The 19,513-nt window shown below is 50.8% G+C and overlaps 8 protein-coding genes across 8 annotated transcripts; 4 read left to right on the top strand and 4 right to left on the bottom strand.

The window, feature by feature from the left end:
- Positions 1-624: 624 nt before the first annotated feature.
- On the bottom strand, positions 625-1,624 carry N7511_010780 (putative mitochondrial methylglutaconyl-CoA hydratase (Auh); the record flags this gene model as incomplete). The annotated part of the gene is made up of 2 exons (XM_057133157.1): positions 625-1,195; positions 1,275-1,624. 2 exons carry the CDS (start codon positions 1,622-1,624, stop codon positions 625-627), a joined length of 921 nt encoding a protein of 306 aa, XP_056981145.1.
- A 172-nt stretch (positions 1,625-1,796) lies between these two features.
- Positions 1,797-3,650, bottom strand: N7511_010779 (uncharacterized protein; the record flags this gene model as incomplete). Its single annotated transcript, XM_057133156.1, has 1 exon — positions 1,797-3,650. The coding sequence occupies one exon, from the start codon at positions 3,648-3,650 to the stop codon at positions 1,797-1,799; it is 1,854 nt and encodes a 617-aa protein (XP_056981144.1).
- A 1,749-nt stretch (positions 3,651-5,399) lies between these two features.
- N7511_010778 (uncharacterized protein) lies at positions 5,400-7,904 on the top strand (the record flags this gene model as incomplete). The annotated part of the gene is made up of 2 exons (XM_057133155.1): positions 5,400-5,587; positions 5,642-7,904. 2 exons carry the CDS (start codon positions 5,400-5,402, stop codon positions 7,902-7,904), a joined length of 2,451 nt encoding a protein of 816 aa, XP_056981143.1.
- Positions 7,905-8,713: 809 nt separating this feature from the next.
- N7511_010777 (uncharacterized protein) lies at positions 8,714-10,342 on the bottom strand (the record flags this gene model as incomplete). The annotated part of the gene is made up of 3 exons (XM_057133154.1): positions 8,714-8,756; positions 8,836-9,220; positions 9,280-10,342. The coding sequence occupies 3 exons, from the start codon at positions 10,340-10,342 to the stop codon at positions 8,714-8,716; spliced, it is 1,491 nt and encodes a 496-aa protein (XP_056981142.1).
- Positions 10,343-11,945: 1,603 nt separating this feature from the next.
- Positions 11,946-13,811, bottom strand: N7511_010776 (uncharacterized protein; the record flags this gene model as incomplete). The annotated part of the gene is made up of 1 exon (XM_057133153.1): positions 11,946-13,811. One exon carries the CDS (start codon positions 13,809-13,811, stop codon positions 11,946-11,948), a length of 1,866 nt encoding a protein of 621 aa, XP_056981141.1.
- A 621-nt stretch (positions 13,812-14,432) lies between these two features.
- N7511_010775 (glutamyl-tRNA(Gln) amidotransferase subunit PET112) lies at positions 14,433-16,333 on the top strand (the record flags this gene model as incomplete). The annotated part of the gene is made up of 4 exons (XM_057133152.1): positions 14,433-14,715; positions 14,768-14,844; positions 14,895-15,036; positions 15,084-16,333. The coding sequence occupies 4 exons, from the start codon at positions 14,433-14,435 to the stop codon at positions 16,331-16,333; spliced, it is 1,752 nt and encodes a 583-aa protein (XP_056981140.1).
- A 573-nt stretch (positions 16,334-16,906) lies between these two features.
- Positions 16,907-17,986, top strand: N7511_010774 (arginase; the record flags this gene model as incomplete). Its single annotated transcript, XM_057133151.1, has 3 exons — positions 16,907-16,993; positions 17,040-17,623; positions 17,683-17,986. 3 exons carry the CDS (start codon positions 16,907-16,909, stop codon positions 17,984-17,986), a joined length of 975 nt encoding a protein of 324 aa, XP_056981139.1.
- Positions 17,987-18,654: 668 nt separating this feature from the next.
- Positions 18,655-19,322, top strand: N7511_010773 (uncharacterized protein; the record flags this gene model as incomplete). Its single annotated transcript, XM_057133150.1, has 3 exons — positions 18,655-18,815; positions 18,874-19,148; positions 19,219-19,322. 3 exons carry the CDS (start codon positions 18,655-18,657, stop codon positions 19,320-19,322), a joined length of 540 nt encoding a protein of 179 aa, XP_056981138.1.
- Between the last annotated feature and the right edge of the window lie 191 nt (positions 19,323-19,513).

Raw genomic sequence — 19,513 nt, 5'->3', positions numbered from 1 at the left:
TGGCCCCGAAACCCAGCCGTCTTACGGAGTACTGAATACGAGTTTCAACTTCAAGCTACTGCAGGGGTTCCCTACACAGATCCTGTTTTGGGGGGGAAATGCCTTGTCCCAGACGGTGGGCGATCTATACAAGTACTGTGTGTGGGTCAGTATCTGGATGCACCAAGTTGGACACACAAGCACCCAAAGAAAGCGTCCAGTCTGATGTAAATAAGGTTATTAGCTTCCCGTCAATCCGCCGGATGACCTGAAGGCATGTTAATCTGCAACTATTCCGAGTCATCGATATCACTCGTGGAGAGTAAAAGCTTATACATGCAACTTGGGCACCATAACCTCATCGTTGCGCCACTATGATTCCCTTGGCCTCATGATCCAAGGCAACCAGAAAGACCACCTGATAGCCTGTGGTGCCTGACTAAAAACAAAGTGACACCTCGGGCAAACACCACATTCTGACTATACTACTGTACAGGACTGTAAATAGCGCAGTCCGTTAAAGAGACGATGTTTCCTTCTTCTCCCGAAATAGTACTGGACACAGAATAGCTTTTGTATATTTAGCCTGGTAGTGACTACCTCACTTTTGAACTATGTCCGTTCATAGCTTAACTTATAAAACGGTTACCGGCCACGGAAAGCAGGCTTACGCTTCTCGGCAAAAGCGCGCAGCGCCTCATACCGATCATCCGTCTCGATGACACCCTCATAAGCCGCATTCTCAGCGCGCTCACCAAGAGCATACGAGTCCACAGCCTGCAGGGCCATCCGAATTGCGATGGGTCCACCCTCACTAATGTCAAGTGCAAGCTTGATGCTCTCGCGGAGAACTCTCTCACGGGCAACACCCTCCTGTGCCTCCTCCTCGGGCAACACCTCGACGAGACGATCACAGAGACCAATGAAGTATGACTCCGGGCCCGTCACCCGGCGGCCGGTGAGAATCATGTCCCGGGCGCGGTTCACCCCAATAATCGAGGGCAGTCGGTACGTACCACCCGCACCTGGGATGATCGCCAGACGGGTCTCGGGCAAACCGACAACACTAGACGAGGCGAAGACGCGCAAGTGGGTACAGAGCGCGAGCTCGAGACCACCGCCAAGGGCCATAGACGAGACGGAGGAGATTGTAGGGATCTGGAGGGAGGCGAGGTCTTTGAAGGTTGCACGGAGCTTAAGAAGGAAGTCTTCGGTCCTGTAGATTACATCGAGTGAGTTAGCCGGGGGTAATGTCAGTTGCGGAGGATGCACCCGCATGGGAGTTGGCTTCATACTCGGCCATGGTCATGCCAGCGCGCTCTTTTAAATCTGCGCCAGCGCAGAATGCCGCGTCTGCGCTACTCGCGATAACGAGAGCCCGGGTTGGGCCCTTGCCCCCTTCCTCGGCGATGGCGTTCACTTGCTTCGATAGCGTGTCGAGTAAGTGGCGCGAAATGGCGTTTCGGGCATGCGGCCGGTTGAGCTGTAGCACGCGCACATGTCCAGAGCCAGGGGCTGGGACTTGCGAGGTCTTGATGACGTCTTCATCGGGAGCGGTGCTGTATCGTGAGATGAACACCCGAGTGGAGGATACGGTCGGTCGAACGGCCAAGGGGGCAGCGAGGCGCACTAGGCGCGGTGACATGATTGTTGCCATGGTCAATATAATATCAGAGCCTGTGCTGCAATGCGTGTTGCAGAAGGAATGTCCTGAAAAGTTGAAAGTCGCTTGTGGGGAAAGCTCCGATGCCGACGTTTGCCGAGCTCTAAGATAGTATGGGGGTATCATATACATTGACTCTAGAAATACACTATAATTACAATGGTTGGCAATAATTCTCAACCTCTGCATCACTCGGCCAGTCCCAGCCTGTCCGGCTGATGAGGTCGTATGCTTCCTGCGTGACCAGGTCCGACGGTCCCCGCGTGTCCATCTGTCGGTGTCGTCTCTCAAGGAACACTCTGATCGCCGTGAGGGTTCGCCGCATCATTCTATGGCCGTTTGAATGCTCTTCTGCGGCTTCGCTGAGCTGATCGGCTGATTGAACCATCCAATGCAATAGATGTAACAGTCCTTCATCATCCCCAACACATCCCAGAGCCCGAACAAAGGCATGCAGTGTCGCAGGTGACGGCGTGTGAAGTATGAACGGAACACTGAGGGGCGAGTTGGATGTACTCCCAGCAAAGATACTGCGTTCTGCATGGGCGGAGGATTTTGATGATGGGAGAACAAGGTGATCAAATTGATCCCTTAAGACGTGTAATGCATGTCGCAACAACGCTTCAAAGTCATCATCGCCCTCTCCCGCTGCGAGATCAGGGATTTGAGCCTTCTCAAGCAGTGCAAAGCTATGCTCGACAGTTCCGGGATACCTAATGGCAGCTTCAATCGCTTTGGCAAATGCCACACAGATGGTATGAAATCCTTGCTCGCCAAGCTCGATATCACGTTCTCGCATCCAGCTCATGGTCTTCAAAGTCTGGTGCCATGACAATACGCGTTGAAGACCTCGACCTCGTGGTCCATGATTTTCACCTAGTCGTTCACGGGCCAAGGCAGACAAGATATGGGTCCAGGCCGGAGTATAGGGGACGCGCCGCAGTTTAGTCAGCTGAATCGCATGCCACAGGCCTCTCGGGTTATGCCCGTTCCCTGGATGGTTCTTGACATGCAATAAAAGATCGACGTTCGGGCCAGTCCAGCGCGTAGGAGCCACAAGAGCAGGGAAGCGGTCGGCTTTGAGTATGTCCCCGCGATTGGTATCCAGGGACATAACATCAGAATATGTGCAGAGAAGTTTGATGTATGATGCAAATACATGGTCAGGCACTGCTTGAAAGGCTTCCAAATCCAATGCCGAGTATTTGAGAGTGTTCACTCGTATAGTTGACAGGATGGATATTTGGGATTCTGTCAGGCTACTGCATTGTAGGTATTGTAAGCCCGATTGCAAGGAAGTAGCTGACTGAAGAAGCAGACCAAGGAATCGTCCGGAAGGCCGGAGCCCATGTGAGAGCATCTGATTGATCAATTCATCCAACGTAGGCGGCTCGACGGGCACATATATAATGTCTCGTGCAGAATCCGGCTCAGAGTAGACCTCGCGGCCATCGCCCGGGAGAGTATGGCTCATGTTTTCAATGCCATTTTGAATCGTAATGCGTCGGTAGATTAATTTTTCAGCCATTGCAGCATAAATAGCTGCTTTGGGAGGAAGATCTCGGTCCTGGTAGGAGAGAAAACAGGCCCAAGCTTCACGCACAGTTCTCGTAGAGCGAATGCGAGACACCCATACCTCCTGGTGGTCCAAGTTGTATTCTTGAGTATCCGGGAAAGCCTTCGGACGCCGCATCATAGCTCTCGTTTGCACTGTTGGGCTGCCATCCGTATCCCAGCCCGCTAGGATAGAAGAAATGTCTTCCCAGAGGCGATGAGAATATCCCGCATCCTTCATTTGTGCGAGTACTTGCATCGCACGACTGTACATTCCATCGTTGCCGCGCTGAGAATCAATGCCAAGTTTTTCTTCTTTCCATGGAGGCCAGGACGGAGCTTTCAGTTCAGCAGATTGTCGCTCTTCTGCCGTCTTTTTGTGAGCTAGCTGGACTGCAACAACTGCACGATATCCCTGCCGTGAGACCGGGAGCACAGGCGTATGGGAAGCCATGGCCCTAAGAAGCTCAAATTGTGCCTGCTGTTGGATTGAGGTCGAGCGGTAAGGAGCATGCTTAGTTGGCAGGGAAAGTAACCAGAGACAATGGTTAAAATGAGTAGTTCTCACGCGATCATGATTTTGTGAGGTTAAAATGGACCTTGCTGTCTTCGGAACAGCAAGAAATCGGGAAAATGCGCGTGCAATAGTGAGAAGGGCTTGGGGCCACACACGTCGAGCATGACGAATTAGGCGAACTACCAAGATCATGCCGGTTCCCGAGTCTATCTTGGGTTTAAAGTCCTCGGGTGACAATTCGGACCCATTTTCGGGGACGCTGCCAGGATTGAACCTCACTGGGAGTGGTTGTCCGCTCATGAGGTGTAATGAATAAATGAGAAGTAGACGGAACGTATGAGCATCAATATGATGTTGTCGCAAAATATGGAGTGGAATGAAAGCCGGAGTTCTCGGGCCATTCACAGCTAAGTTGGCACTGTCGCACTCCAACATGAATAACCGCACCATAGCCTCATGGGGATTCCGGCTCTTCATGATCCACGCCCATGCAGTGACATCCGTGACATTATAGCCACGTGATGTCAAATAATCAAGACTGCTTTTTCTGAATACTTGGTTGAGAGCAGTATCCAATTTGCCCTCTGCAGAGTTATCCGGTGTGGAGAACAACGGGTCTACTTCACGAATATACTCCCCAAGGAGCACCGGTAGAGATGGCTTTTTCGGTCGACCAACCGTCCTCACATTGTCTTTGCCATGTGCTGACTGAAGCCAATCGGATGCGGTTAATCGATCGTTTCCAAGAGCATGACCGGTGTTGCGCAGGGCTTTGGAAAGATATTCGGTGGGCTTCGGTTTCACTCTAATGCTAGCAGATTTGCTAGGCTTATTTTCGCCTTCGGGTATATGGTTGTCTGTCAAGCCTTGGGGTTTTGCGGATGCGCTGGGTGGATTTTCATAGAGACATGAGGGCTTGGTGTCGGATGTAGGTGTATCGGGCTCATTGGGAAAGGGTGTTGATTGAAAATATCGGAAATTGCTCGGTGTATCATGTTGTATGTCACGGTGTAGGTTTGTCTAACGTTGAAGCTATTAGTACAGGCGTCGCAGTATAGGATCAAGTCGCATTACCGGGCACAACCGATGTCTATTGAGCACGTATGCTCTCAACCCCGGTGTTCCCGAAAGGTTTCGGGCATTTCTGAGAACCGATGACATCCATGAACGTAGTCATGGGTAATTGTCTCAAAAGTCGAGATAACGAGAGAGAAAACAATCGCGTCTCGAACTCGGCAGAAAATGAGGCATCACGTGATTGATCGTCACGGGTTGCGCTTTTCGGGATGGCGCGCATTCTGAGCGTCAAGAACTGTATTGTCTCGCCTTCGGCAAAACAGACCTGACCCTTACCTGTGTCGCTACATTTCCCATTGCTCTGTCCCACTGGATTCTGATTTTTCCAATAAATCAGTTTATTTCCGTTTTCTAAGGGATTCATCGTGTGATTGTCTCCCCTCTTTGCGATTCGATCCTCCTTACGAATTCGGGTTTGATCCATCGAGCCTCCTCGCACGGGTGTTTTCGTGAAGCAGCTTCACATTCACACCTACGCACCTGCAGCACTTTCTTCTCAGATCGCATTTTCTCAATCTTCACTTTTAGCTCTTTAATCTGTGGACCCCGTCCATCTGCATTGGAGGGGACCGCGTCAAATCAACTCAACTCAGGCGCGACTCTGCAATCATGAGCGCCGACGAAGCTGGAGAAGCGGCCGCCATTTCCGCTACAAATGGCGACTCCCGCGATATCACTACCATTGCAACCCCCGGAAAGAGGAAGCGTTCTACCCAGGATGATCCCAGTTCCTCTGCGCCGCGCGATCGAGCAAATCTCCACGAAACCCTCAGCAACTTGACCAGGCTTCTACTCAAGTAGGTTGCCATCAGAATTATTTATTCTGTGCTCATATCCCTGACAATCACTAGGCATGACTCCGAGCTCAAACTCCTTTCCTGTCCCTTCCCAGCATCTACAGCCAAGCCTCGAACGAAGCGCGCGAAGGTCTCCGGTGACCAAGATACCTCCAATATTCAGACGCGCGTCAACTCGGATCGATACAGCACTCTACAGGAGTTCCTTCATGATATTGAAAGAGCATCAGCTGCCGTCATTGAACGTAACCAAGGCCAGACCAATGGTACAAGAGACGACGGTGCACCCTTAACTGAAGTGGTCAATCAGATTGCAGCATTCAAGAAACACATGAATAGTTTAGTTGGCCAGACTTTCGTCAACCAGGCTGAAATCAAGACCGAGGCGATGGAGGATGATGATGATAGCTCCACAGATCTCCACGCGATCAATTTCTGCACTCGTGAGGATAAACATGCATTGACACTCTTTGGAAATCCAGCGCACCCACGGCAGCTTTTTTCAAGTCTTCAGAAGTCCATGAAGGTGCCATTACAGTCCGAGTCTGGGCCTGAGAAATTCGTCGAAGTACAGGAGGAGTTGCGCGACACCGCTTTGCCCAACGGCATCACAACCACGAAGGTTGCTCCTTTCAACCTGGCCGCTGCATCCCTACCGAAGCGGACATTCGGTGAAGTGTTCGCTCCACGTCCGACACTACCACAGTTGGAGCCACCGCGCAAGAGATCCCACCGGAGTAGCTCAGTCTCCTGGATTGATCGCTTCGATGCCACTTTTGATAGCAAGTCGTTCCTGGGTGAACGAAGCAACTATTGCCTTGCACCCCTGCCGTCTACCCAATGGGTTCAGTACGGTGGAATTACATCGTCACCAGCCTACTGGGACCGTGTTGAGAAACAACACACAGACTCGGATATTGTTCACAAATCGGGCGACCCTGCTCTTTGGAGCGGCATCGATTCGTCTGCTCTCCAGGGTGTCTTTTCCTCGTTTGCGCCTTCTTTTGACAGTTCCAACTCAATCGTGCAGCAAGATTCAAAGAACATGGTTTGGTGGGGCCAGCGAGGCGCAAACCGCCTAAGCACTCTGCTGTGTATTCCTTTTGGTGGAGAATCAAAACAAGATGGCACAACAGCTCAACCTGGCAATATCGGAGACCTTGATGAGAGTTCTTTAGAGGAGATGGTCAAGTCCTTTAACCCTGACGACTTTGCTCAAGATATCACACAACTCGATGTGAAGACTGCAGATGATCCCGAATCCAGAGAGATCAAGGAAATGCTTGGCGATATTTCTGGATTGCTTGATACCCTCAGCTCTTACCAGCGGATTCGAAACCTTGATCAACCTGCTTCTTTTCCCAACCACCAGGAATCCGAGACAAATGGAACTCCTGCGCCTGATTCTACCGACGAGAACACGCCATCTGATGCTGAGTATAGCGTCTATGAGACCCTCAAATCAAGTCTTGTGGCCATCATCAGCACCCTGCCTCCTTATGCTGTTGCTAAGTTGGATGGTCACAAACTATCCGAATTGAACATCAGCCAAAAGATTTTGATTGATACTCCCGACTATAATGGTACTATGGAGAAGGACGACTTTACTTTGTCTCAGGAAAGGGCAGCAGCACTGATGGCAGCAACATCCGCGGCAAACCGGAATTCGACGCCCTCTTCCCAGCGGCCCCCTAATTACCAGGGGTCTCAACCAAGCTACAGCCAGCGTGCTTTTGCCTCTAACGCCCGCCTCTCACAATCTCAACCAGGTTTCCAGGGCGCCCCTCAACAGGTGCGCCAACCTTCAGCACCATCTACATACACCCAGGCTTATGGTGTGGGTCGTCCACCCAGTACACCCAGCCAACAGCGCCCCGGCCACCCCTCTCAATACTCACAACCGAGTCAAGGCCAATACCAGCGCCCCGCTCCTAACGGCTATTATTCCGCACAGCAAGGACAACCATCCCAAGGCACACTACAACCTTACACAACACGACCCAGCCAGCCAGGCTTTAACGCTACGCCGCAGGGCCGTACACCTTATACCCCCGCAGGCTCTGCCCAACCCCAACGAGTCCAGTACCCAAATCAAACCCCCTCACAAGGCGGCTTTGCTGCAAACTCGGCCGCGGCCGCTGCTGCTGCCACACATGCCCGCAGTGCCGCGGAACAAGCTGCATTGATGGACCGTAACAAGGCCCAACTGGCTGCCCAGCAGACCAGACACAGCCCGTCAACCCCACAGCCACTGGGCTTGGAGTCACAAGAGGGCAGCGCAACACCGGGAAGCAGGCAGAATGGCACACCTGCCTAAGCACGAAATTGTCTCTCGTTTAATTTGTCTTTGCTCCTGTTTCAGCATGGTTCGGGGAGCTCCGAAAGCAAAAGTTTAGTCACTCTGATTCAACATTGCATTCTGCAATCAGGTTTTCTTCCTTATTCCACTTCACCCTCTAACTTATCCTTCTTACCGATTGTGTTGTTAATGAAACTCTTGATTCATGGCTGTGTATGATGATTTTTTGTTTATTCGGGGTATTCGGGGTTGTATTATGGCCTAATTCAGCGACTGGCGTGGATGGTTTTATTTTCTTAGATGGATTCACAACGCCATTTGTTATATCTTTTTTTAAGTTGCTCGGTTAGAAATTCGAATCTACCCATTTACATTGGCAATACAGGGTCTGCAATCATTCAATTGGGCACTATGTTGCTGTTCCTGTGAAAAGATGAGTCAGTCGAGACATCATGGTTAGGGGTCATATTGAACTGCATAAAACATCAAGTGTTTAGAGTCACAGTCAATTGAACACTGTCAAAGAGTGCATTGGTTCATTTCTCATAAATAATACAGTGCGTAGCATAACATTCCGAACATGCTATGCTATCTTGCAGTCCATACATAGTCCATGCCAACACCGCCGGGACACAGCTATACTAAAGTCCATCTCCTCGTCACAATTTACCAAATCTAACCCTGCGCATTCGATTACACAGACTATGCCTTGTCCCAATCACTCTTACCCCAGATTACTAAAAGACTATCAGAACAGCACCAAATGAGGACATAAGAAAATCGTTAATCATGAGAACCCAGCCCCAGGATGAAGATGATGCCAGGAATCAGGGAATGAACATGGCAGCAATGGTCATAAATCCAAAGTATCTGCAAGAGTCAGCATCAGCATAATGAAACTCCCCAAAGCTCATATCAAAGATAAAGAGAAGGAAGAAAGATCACATACATAGTAGCACACCGCCAGCCATCCCGAGAATCAACCAGAGTATCAATCCCTGCCGAGTAGTTCGCAGCAATAGCAGCAGCCGCACCGCCAACAACAGTAACAACCACAAGACGACCCGAGAACTCGGCAATCATGCTAAACGCCAATAGTGGCAGGAGCAGTGCTCCCGAAGCAATGATGATAGCCATGTAAACGGGGGCCGAGGCAGCTCCTGCAGCGAGTCGCGGGGTTAGGGAGACGAGATCAGCATCGTGATCCAAGAATCGGGTCTCAAATGAAGCTATGGGGTGATTTTCTTTCATCCAAGTGCGATAGCCGTCGATGTCTTTTTCGGTGGCTTTGGGAAGGGTTTGGAGGACTTTGCTGTAGGAGCTTAAGGCGTTGTCTGGGGGGGTTGTTAGGTTGGCTTGAGGGGGTTTGGTGCTGTTTGGGGGTAGAACTTACTATATTGCTCGGTCTTTTGGATAAGAGCACCCATGAGATCCATGCGGCGGTAGTGGAGGGAAGAATAGACCTGGGCTTGGGAGTCGCGGCGTCTAGAGGCGGGTTGGGGCTTTGTGCCTTCTTGTTCTGCTGTGCCGATTCGGTGCATTTCCTCGTACTCGTCTAGAGTTTGGAGGTCTTCCTCCATTTGGGAGATCTCGTCCTGGAGGTGGAGGAGAACGCGGTGGTTGATGCTTTCGAAGCGTCGGTATATAGGAGGGAATCCGGACTTGTCTTCTGGTGTGGACTTGGTTATGTGTGAGGCGATGAGCCCGTAGCCTGAGGGAGCATGGGATGCTGTGGAGTCCCGTCTCTTTGTTGGTGTTGTGCGGTGCAGACCATCTTCTGGGCTTCTTGGGGGAGATGGGGGTAGTGGTGGTCTGTGGAGAGCAGCCTCTTCTCTTCCATAGTAGCCCTCTGGACGAGACAGTTCCAGCTGCCCTTTTCCAGGCGTTGGGTGATTGGTTGAGATTGGGCTTGGCTTTCGATTGGTTTGCTTCCGGGTTATCTGTAATTGAGTGCCGGTAGAGGGAACGTGGGATGCTGAGGGCCGGCGCTGTTCCTTGGGGCTCTTTGATGCTGGTGGCGAGGGCAAAGCAGCCTTTGGAGGTGTATTCCCTCCTGAGACCAAGACGCCATGTGGAACAGGCTTTCCTCGAGGCTTAGGGGCCTGGATATTGGTGGGGTTTTGCACAGATCGTGGGGGCGTCGGTTCTTCATCCTCGGATGAATCCGACTCTGATGAATCTGACGAATCCGAGGTTGCTTCGGACGATGAGTCGTCATCGTTCTCATCCAGGAACTGAAACACATCAGGTACTTTCTTCGCTGCAGTTGGTGGTTTCCGGGGCTGGGTTGAGGAGTCGGCAGGCTTGGTTTGATTTGATCCAACTCGTTGCGAAGGCGAGGCATTCTCGGAAGTTTTCACACTAGCGACAGAGCCCTGTACATTTGTGATGTTAGACACTGTCGACAGTGTCCTCTTCCTTCCATCCTTCTTTGTTCTCTGAATTTGGAGTGGCATGATGGTCGGGGCAGCTCGGAACTATACCGGGTTCATACTTCGATATAGATGTCAAGGTTGCCCACACGTAGGACATGAGAATCATGAGAAAGTCCAAGACAAGTAATCATAGATCACGAATTTGAACGCAATCATTGCAATCGCAACGGAATGAGTAGCACCCGAGGCATTGCCCAGGGGAGGGAATTTCAGGTCTCAGATCGGGGCCAGGAATCTAGGGGCGATGATGAAAGAGAGGCTATGTAATGTCTCCAAATCTTCCCCGCGAATTCCTTCAAACATTCCCCATGATAAGGAGTATATGGCCCCTGGGGCTGTCAGGCAAGATTATTATAGAACGTCAGCCCCCCAGTGTTCGGCGCGTCAGCGGGCTGAAACGGGCCCAATGTGTTGACCCTGGGGAAACGGAGCCCTGTTATTCGTCCCACCCCGGGCAGATCGGGCAGGTCGGATTAATCTGAAGCAGATTGGAAGCGCTGAGGGCTTCAGATCGGCGTCAAATAGTAGTGTCGCAAGGAGGTCCCTGTATCCCTGTCGATCGAGGGGGAGGGGCTTATCTGGAGGGGGGGTTTGTTCTCTTCTGTTTCTGCTTCGGAATATGGTGAAAGATGACTATTGACCGGCTAGTGACCTCGGCAACCTTCTGGACAAGGATGGGCACTGGGCCAGCAAATAACATGCGAATCAACGCATGTCTGTCTGAACAAAGTTAGAAACTATGCGTTGGTCGATCTCCTTGCGTTCATCTAGCGGTCAGGAAGTGGGGGAATGTGACCGATTTTTGTGATCCGTACAACGCCACTATGGTGCATGTTCTGCATATTCTGCATATTCTGCATGCCTGTTCTGCAGTCTTTGTGTCAAGAATGTATTGGTGCAGGTGAAGTGGGTGTTGAATGTTGAAGTTCAGAGTAGAACACGCATGTAGACGATGACAACACGTACTCTGAGCATGAGACCAACTAACACATTTAATATGGAATTGAGTTTAGTATGACTCCTCTAATTTAACTAGATCTGTCGTGAATTACCTCTGGGAGCTAGTTTAGCTAGTACGCCATACCCTTGGCCTTAGTCGCTCCCGGCCGCTAAACAGACATATCTTCTATGAGCGAAGTCTGCTCCGATCGGGATTTTACGCTTCGATCGTTGTTCAAATAGCCAAAAGACCAAATGGACTGGGAAATATCACTACGTATATATTCCCATCTCTTTTTCTAGCTTGAAGACAAATGTTATAAATCCCCAGGGCTGATATGGCCTTCTATTATAGCCCTAGTCCTAGGACATCCAAGAGGCCCCTAGACCGAGCCCAGGTTGACACAGGTTCAATAAGTCATCACAATTGTATTGAAAACACAACTTGAGTAGTTATTCTGTCCAACAAAATGGTACTGACTGTCAACTATAATTGTGGTAGGTGGTTCGTTTCCGTATGATCCTGCGTCGGGGAAATACGTAGACTCTGCTATGCCCTATATCTTTGCGAGACTTTTATCTAAGAGTCTTTCGAGACTTCTTTCTCTTAAGAAATATAGTTTCAATAAGCAATAACGCGAGTTTACACCTCATTCTATATTTTCACTTTGTCTAGTACTTCAGGTTAGCGTATCAACAAATCTAAGGCCGTCTTGACATCTGCCGATACTCCAACAGCCAAGTCTTGCTCCTCCAGCTCCCAAGGCACACACCCAGAAGCCCCCATTCCAACACGAATGAGTCTGAATGCTTGATCTTCCGAATCAGTCACCAAATCCTCGTTGGGCCACCGCAGTACACCAGGCGTATTCAATCCAACGCCCAACTCAAGTATAACAGTCTTAGGAGCCCCATCAATTTGTCCCACTGATTCTTCATCAAGACCTTTCAAAAACTGGTTCCACTTCATGTTTTGCGCCCTGTACGGCTCGGCATTGAAATAATGCCCGCCACGGACACATAGAGTAACCTCACCCCCACAAAACTGACAATGCGGGATCTTCGTCGAGTCCGTCAAGACCTGAGTAACAGGGTCAATGAATGGCATCGCCGCATCAACCAAAGGATCCGAAGGAAACACAGCATCAGGACGACATTTACCATAGCACTGCAGAAAACGATACTGTCCCTGTGGAGTCGATATGAGTTCCGGGTCAAAGCCATTCTTCACAAAGAAGCCATCCGCATTGGTGGTACGGATGAAGTACTTGGACGGGAACCGGTCGACCAGCTCGCGGAGAGTATCGTAAACTGGGGATGCGGGCCAGGAGCGCACCATGCTCAAGTGGAGGAAGTAGTAGCCCCATTTCTGGCCTGGGCTGTCCCAGTCCATGTATCCGAAGACATCATATAATCTGCGCAACCCTTTGGCCGTGAACGCATGGAAGTGCTTGTCAAACAGGGCAGTAGAAGTGTAGTCTAGGCCTGAGGAAGCGGAGAGGCCTGCACCCGCTGAAATGATCAAGGTGGAAGCTTCGTTGATCCAATTGCGTGCTTTTGTGAGAGCAGGGCTGGAGATTTGGCCCGGTGTTTGGAGTGATAATTGGGATGAGGATTGAGGGTTGGATGTGAGGTTTCTGGGAATTGGTTTTTGTAATTGGGTCACTTTTTCTTGATATAACGACCAATCTTTGTCAAGGAATGTATCAAAGATAACATCAGTAATGGTTGTATCGGGATGTTCATCGTACCAAGATACAACTGTATCCACGGCGATTGCTGCTGCGAGGTCGGAAGGGAAAGCAAATAGCCCCGTTGATATGCAGCAGAAAGCAACAACCTTGCGACCATCTTCAAGCGCAGGCAACGATTCTGCCGCATCCAGGCAGGATTTATAGCAGGATGCCAATTGAGCTTCATGGTGGGGCTGCGGCTTTTGTCTCGAGTGCAGCTGGGGACCAACAGTATGCAGTACCCATGGGGCTGGAAGCAGGAATCCTGGTGTAACTTTGGCAGAGCCTACTAGCTCTATGTGACCCTGGGCTTCAATCAAAGAATGACATGCGTCTCGAAGACGGGGTCCAGCGGCTGAATGAATGACATTATCGATGCAGCGGTGTTCAGGACGAAAACATCCTTCTAGTTGACCATTGGCTGCATTGACAATGGCCGTGATATCGGTCAAGGTTGTGATGTCGCCCTTCCAGCATGAGATTCTGAGGGAGCTGGAAGTTGCTAGCTTTTGAAGTGTCACGCTGGGATTGATTGTCTTCGTGGATGTCAATAGATTATGGCTGTTTCGGTATGCGATCACGGCTTCAACATCTTCCAGGATGTCTGATGGTAGCTTGGGAATTGCGGGTCGCGGACATAGCATCTGGTGCAGAGACTCGAGCTGGGCCCAGGTATCTGACTCCGAAATCCATCCAAGATCCTGGTGATGCCCGCAATGCCTTGATGAGGGTCTCGACGGCTGGTGTTTCCACAGGTATCGAAGAGCATTGTCGAGTCGGGCAGAGGGAGTTGGTAACTTGAACGCCATATTCGACATGGTTGGATTTGTCCTCAAAGTGACTATGCTTTTTCAGGAGCGAAAGCTTCCAACTTATAGATTTCTTCAGCAAGCAAAGTTCTCCAGACATAAAAACCGCCGATTCTAAATCCAGCCCTAATCAGTGCAAACAGCGGCTCTAATTCCGTTGATGACGGACCAGCTGAATAAGCGTTTGCCATGTTTGCAGTCACATTTGTGGTTAATACTCAATCTGCTATCCTCCTGCTCGCTTTTTATAATCATACTTTGAATTATTAAGTCAATTTCACTTTTGATTGTGGAGAGATGACGAGCACAGCCATGAATGAAGGAGATAGAATGGGTATGAGTGCCTCAGGTGTCAACCCTCAGTCGGTGTTGACCATGTAAAATGCAGTCCAATCAATCGACTTCAATTTCTCTGTATCTATATATTGACTCCAGCCAATAGTCAGCTAGATGTAAAAATCTCTCGAAGATGCAATCAACTTTGGTCTCAAAAAGCAGTCATTTTCGGCGTCACTTCCCCCGGTTTTCACCTTCGTGGTGAAATTCGTGTATGACCTGCAGATCGCCAAGCCCGGAGCTTCCACTTCACCTGGGCACCTCTTCTGGACCCAACATCAGCCCAATCTCCTCATGCTTCGGTCATGGCTCGGTAGCGGTTCTGTCCGCTCGATTTGCGCGCGATTTAGTCGCCCAACCTTCCCATCCCGTATTGCTCCGGTATCAGTCGCTCCGAGGCGCTATCTCCAAGCAGAACACGTCCCCCTGCGCAAACAACTCAAGCAGGATGCCAAAGCGCTACGGTCACACAAGAAGCAACGCAAGGAAAGCGAAGAAGCATCCAGGCAGGAATGGGAACTAACAGTTGGCGTGGAGATCCATGCCCAATTGGATACTGAGGCCAAATTATTCTCCCGTCAGTGCGTCTCTACCCCAATTGGCCTGCAGTCATCTCATGTTTTGAATAGGAGGCGCAACCTCAACAAGCGAAGTCCCCAATTCCAATGTCGCCTTATTTGATCTGGCCTTCCCGGGCAGCCAGCCGGTTGGTGTTGATGTACGACCCCAGAAAGGACCACAACTTATACGAGATAGGAATTCCAAATTGCGACCCTTCTCCCTGCCCTACGTGCCGCGATTGCTCTAAATTGCGAGATCCAGCCTATCAGCCGATTCGACCGGAAACATTACTTCTACCAGGATCAGCCGGCGGGGTATCAGATTACACAATACTATGGTGAGCTCCCTCACTCTCAGCATTTGGGCCATACTCATTCCTCGCAGAACCATTCGCCCGAAATGGATACGTTGACCTCTTCGATTACGATGGTATCGCACCAGAAGATGGCGAACGGGTCCGCATCGACATCAAGCAAGTACAACTGGAACAGGACACAGCCAAGTCCCAAGAATACCCGCCCTCGACACAACTCCTCGATTTCAACCGTGTCTCACATCCTCTGATTGAAATTATTACCATGCCGCAGATCCATACACCTGCGACAGCAGCAGCATGTGTTCGGAAACTCCAGGCCATTGTTCAATCGTGCGGTGCTGTGACAACAGGAATGGAACTGGGTGGTCTCCGTGCAGATATCAACGTCTCTGTTCGCCGTCGGGGCGATTTACCCGGACAACATCAATACGATGGAATCAGCGGGCTGGGTCAACGTACTGAGATCAAGAACTTGAGCAGCTTCAAGGCAGTAGAAGATGCCATCATCGCCGAGAAGAACCGCCAGATCGCGGTTCTCGAGAATGGCGGTGTCATCATGGGCGAGACGCGTGGGTGGACCATTGGCAGCACTAGCACTCGCAGGCTTCGAGGGAAAGAGGGCTCAGTCGACTATCGCTACATGCCCGACCCAGATATCCCTCCATTGTTCATCGGAGAGGATCTGCTCACGAGTCTGACTGAGAGTCTTCCCACCCCTCCCGACTCCGTCATCTCAGTCCTCGTCGGACCCGAATATAATCTGCCCGTCGAGGACGCCAGGCCACTGATCGAGCTAGACAACGGCCTCCGCTTCGAGTACTACCATGATGTGGTAGATGCTCTTCGCACTCTGCAAGTGGATCAAGACCCCCAAACGCGGGCTGGCCTCCCACGCATGGCAAGCAACTGGGTCCTACACGAACTCGGAGGATTGTTGTCCAAAGCAGATCGCGCATGGGATGCAGATATTGTCCCTGCCCAATCTCTGGCCCACCTCCTCGATCAGCTCCAGCGCAAGCGCATCACCGGTCCGACCGCCAAAGTAGTTTTGTCCACTATCTTCGAAGGCGACCGCCGACCTATCCCACAGATCTTGGACGAGGAGAACCTCCTTTTCCACCCGTTGTCGCAGGAAGAGTATGTGGCACTGGCTGAATCGGCCATTGCCATGAACCCGCAAATGGCTGAGCAGATCCGTACCAAGAATCAGCTGGGCAAGCTCGGCTGGTTCGTGGGGCAGATGATGCGCCATGGCGAAAAGGGTCGGGTGGAAGCGCCCAGGGCAGAGGAAGTTCTTCGGAAGCTGATTCTGGGGTAGTGTATAGATCTTGTAATATTGGACGTGGTAGCAAATGATACCCTTTCCCCTTCCAAGGTTCCCTTATAGTGTGTACTAGTCATATTGTCAGTAAAATAGCCCCCAAACACCAACCTAAAGAAAAATAACCCCAGCCATTACCCATAAACCCATTCTTCCTCCACTCACATCGCTCGCGGGACACCGAAATGGCCTAAAAGGGGCAGCTCTCCTCGACCTGTACTTAGCGGAAACAATGGAGATCCGGCGGAGTCGCTCTGATCCCTAAAAGCAGTTTTTAGCGACTTTGGGATGCAACGAGGAGATGAAAGGGGGGAGCCCGGTTGAAGTCGGGGGATCAGAAACATTTAAGAAGAGCTTGCTTTCCGGTTCTTTTGACCCATTCTTCTCTATTGGAATTGTGTGAATTGCTTTGAATTGTGAACTTGAATCTGAACTTGAAGATCGTGCTGATCCTTATCAAGCCCACCTTTATCTTATCGCGATCTCTCAATCAGCTTCATCCCTCCGGAGTCCCTCTCTCTCTCTCTTCGGCTCTTTGTCTTCTGTCGACTATATATTCTGACCGGCATAATGACTCTTCCCTCTACTATTGCCTCGCGTTTCCTCTCCCACCCCAATCAACTGGGCGTGGTGGCCGTTGGTTTCAACGGTGGTCAAGTAAGACCCTCCCCACACCCAGCAGGAGCGCAACTAACTCTAGCAGTGCAAGAAAGGCGTTGAAGCAGCCCCGATGGCCCTCATCGAGTCCGGCCTCCTCACCCAACTAAGCGAAGACCTCGACTACGAAGTTCACCACGACAACACAGTCCACTACTACGAGAAGGATATCCCGGCCGATGACCCAGACTACCGAGGCATGAAGAAGCCGCGCGCCGTCAGCGCCGTGACCGAGAAGCTCAGCGATCAGGTCTACAACTACGCCAAGGAGGGCAAGATGGTGCTGACCCTCGGTGGTGACCACTCCATCGCCATCGGCTCCGTCTCCGGCACAGCCAAGGCTATCCGGGAACGTCTCGGTCGTGAAATGGCCGTGATCTGGGTGGATGCCCACGCCGACATTAACGTCCCAGAGACGAGCGACAGCGGTAACATCCACGGTATGCCCATGGCGTTCTTGACCCGGCTGGCCCGGGAGGAGAAGCGCGATATCTTTGGTTGGTTGCAGGATGAGCATATTGTCAGCACGCGCAAGCTGGTATACATTGGTCTGCGCGATGTCGACCGTGGAGAGAAGAAGATCCTCCGCGACAATAACATCAAGGCATTCAGCATGCACGATATCGACCGGTAAGTGCTTCCGTCATCGTCTCTTGGTCGTGGTGATCATCGTCTAACCTTGCTTCTAGTCATGGAATCGGTCGTGTTGTCGACATGGCTCTTGCTCACATCGGCAATGACACTCCCATTCACTTGTCTTTCGATGTCGATGCCCTGGACCCCCAGTGGGCTCCGAGCACGGGTACCCCCGTCCGCGGTGGCTTGACCCTGCGCGAGGGAGACTTCATCTGCGAGGCTGTCCATGAGACGGGCAACTGTATCGCCATGGATTTGGTGGAGGTCAACCCTAGCCTGGAGACCAAGGGCGCCTCAGAGACCATCCGCGCCGGGTGCTCACTGGTGCGGAGCGCATTGGGCGATACTTTGCTGTAAATGATTATAAAGGGAACCAGGCTATAAACAAAAGAGAAGGAGATATCCTAGAATAATTCAACGCCAATTCGCAAGAATCGTCTCAAGAGTACAGTACGTACGGAGTAAAAAGTAAGACAATGATGCCGCGGCCAGATCCCCTGCCACCCCAATTTCCCGATCAGCAAATCCCCCTCTCGAGACTTTTCTTCCCCTAAATCTTTCAATCGAACATTCTCTTGGCTATTTCCTATTCATCTCTGCACATTCTCGAATTCAAGCCTAATTGTACAAATCTGTACTCCGTACATTCCACACAACTCAGCCGACTCCATCTCATCCCCACACCGAAGAGTGAAGAGACGCCCAATGCGCTGTCCGCTCCATAACAGCTAACGTCACCTTCGATACGGTCAAACAAAACCTCGCTGTACCAATCCACCCATTCAACCTCTATTCGCGCGTCGCCTGCACCGTCTGGGTCCCGCGACTCAACATAGGGCATCTAGACCTGCGTCGGGCAGTCGGGGAGGGTATACAAACAGCCAAGACGGCGGTATAAAGCGCACAGCAACGTCCAGGTCAACACTCGAGTCTGAAATTACCAGCATCCTCAATCCGAGCTTAAGCACACGCGCTGCTTTGTCCACACAACCAGACACCAATAATCCACCTCTGGTTCAGACACCATGCCCATTCGCATCCGCCATGCGGCGCGCCGCAAGTACCACTGGCCAGAATTACAACTCAACATCTGGATCATGATCGTCATGACCTGCTCCGCAACATGTCTGGGTATCTTCTCGTGGTTCATGACCGTCCAATCGCAAATGCATCTCGGGACGCCTTGGTGAGTGCTCATACTATTTCTCCCGTCATGATAATAGGCTGACATACACCCCTTCCAGGCTCTTCCCTTACATGGTCACAACAAGCGCCCTGGGCGTGGCATTCATTCTCATAGTGCTTGTCCTGGCTGAGCGCAGTTTCCTCTTACCCGGCATTATCATCATCGGCAGTTTCATTCTGTGTGTGTTATGGTTGGCCGGGTTGATTGAGACGGCGCTGCAGCTTTATGGGATTGTTGGCGATGTGAATGCCAATTGCCAGATTTATGTGGAGAATAACAAGTCCTGGGGGAATAATATTAATACTCTGGCCTGGTTGACTCAGAGTACTATTTGTGAGTTGTTGAGGCCCTACTTACTACACTTCACTTTCGTGTGATCTTTTTGGACTGACCATGTTTTTAGGCAATTGCTGGAAGACTGCTTTTGCGCTGGAGCTTGTCAATACCATCTTCTATCTATGGATGATTATTATGTCGTGGCAGGTGAATCGTGATGTTTATGATTGATTGATGTTTTTTATGCCTTTTTTGATACCATGTTTTGCATCTTTGGCGTTGAGTTATACCGCATTGACTTCTTCGGGCACATAATTCTTGGTTAATGACTTGACTATACTTTGATCGGAGATGATTGCACTCCATCTATATCAGCTACATAAGCCTTCAGCTTGCTACAAGTAGAAAATCAAGTTCAAGTG

The sequence above is a fragment of the Penicillium nucicola genome, assembly GCF_028828085.1.
Source record: "Penicillium nucicola strain IBT 29836 chromosome Unknown utg000010l, whole genome shotgun sequence".
In the NCBI taxonomy this organism is placed as follows: Eukaryota; Fungi; Ascomycota; class Eurotiomycetes; order Eurotiales; family Aspergillaceae; genus Penicillium; species Penicillium nucicola.
This window is presented reverse-complemented; position numbering and strand designations above follow the sequence as displayed.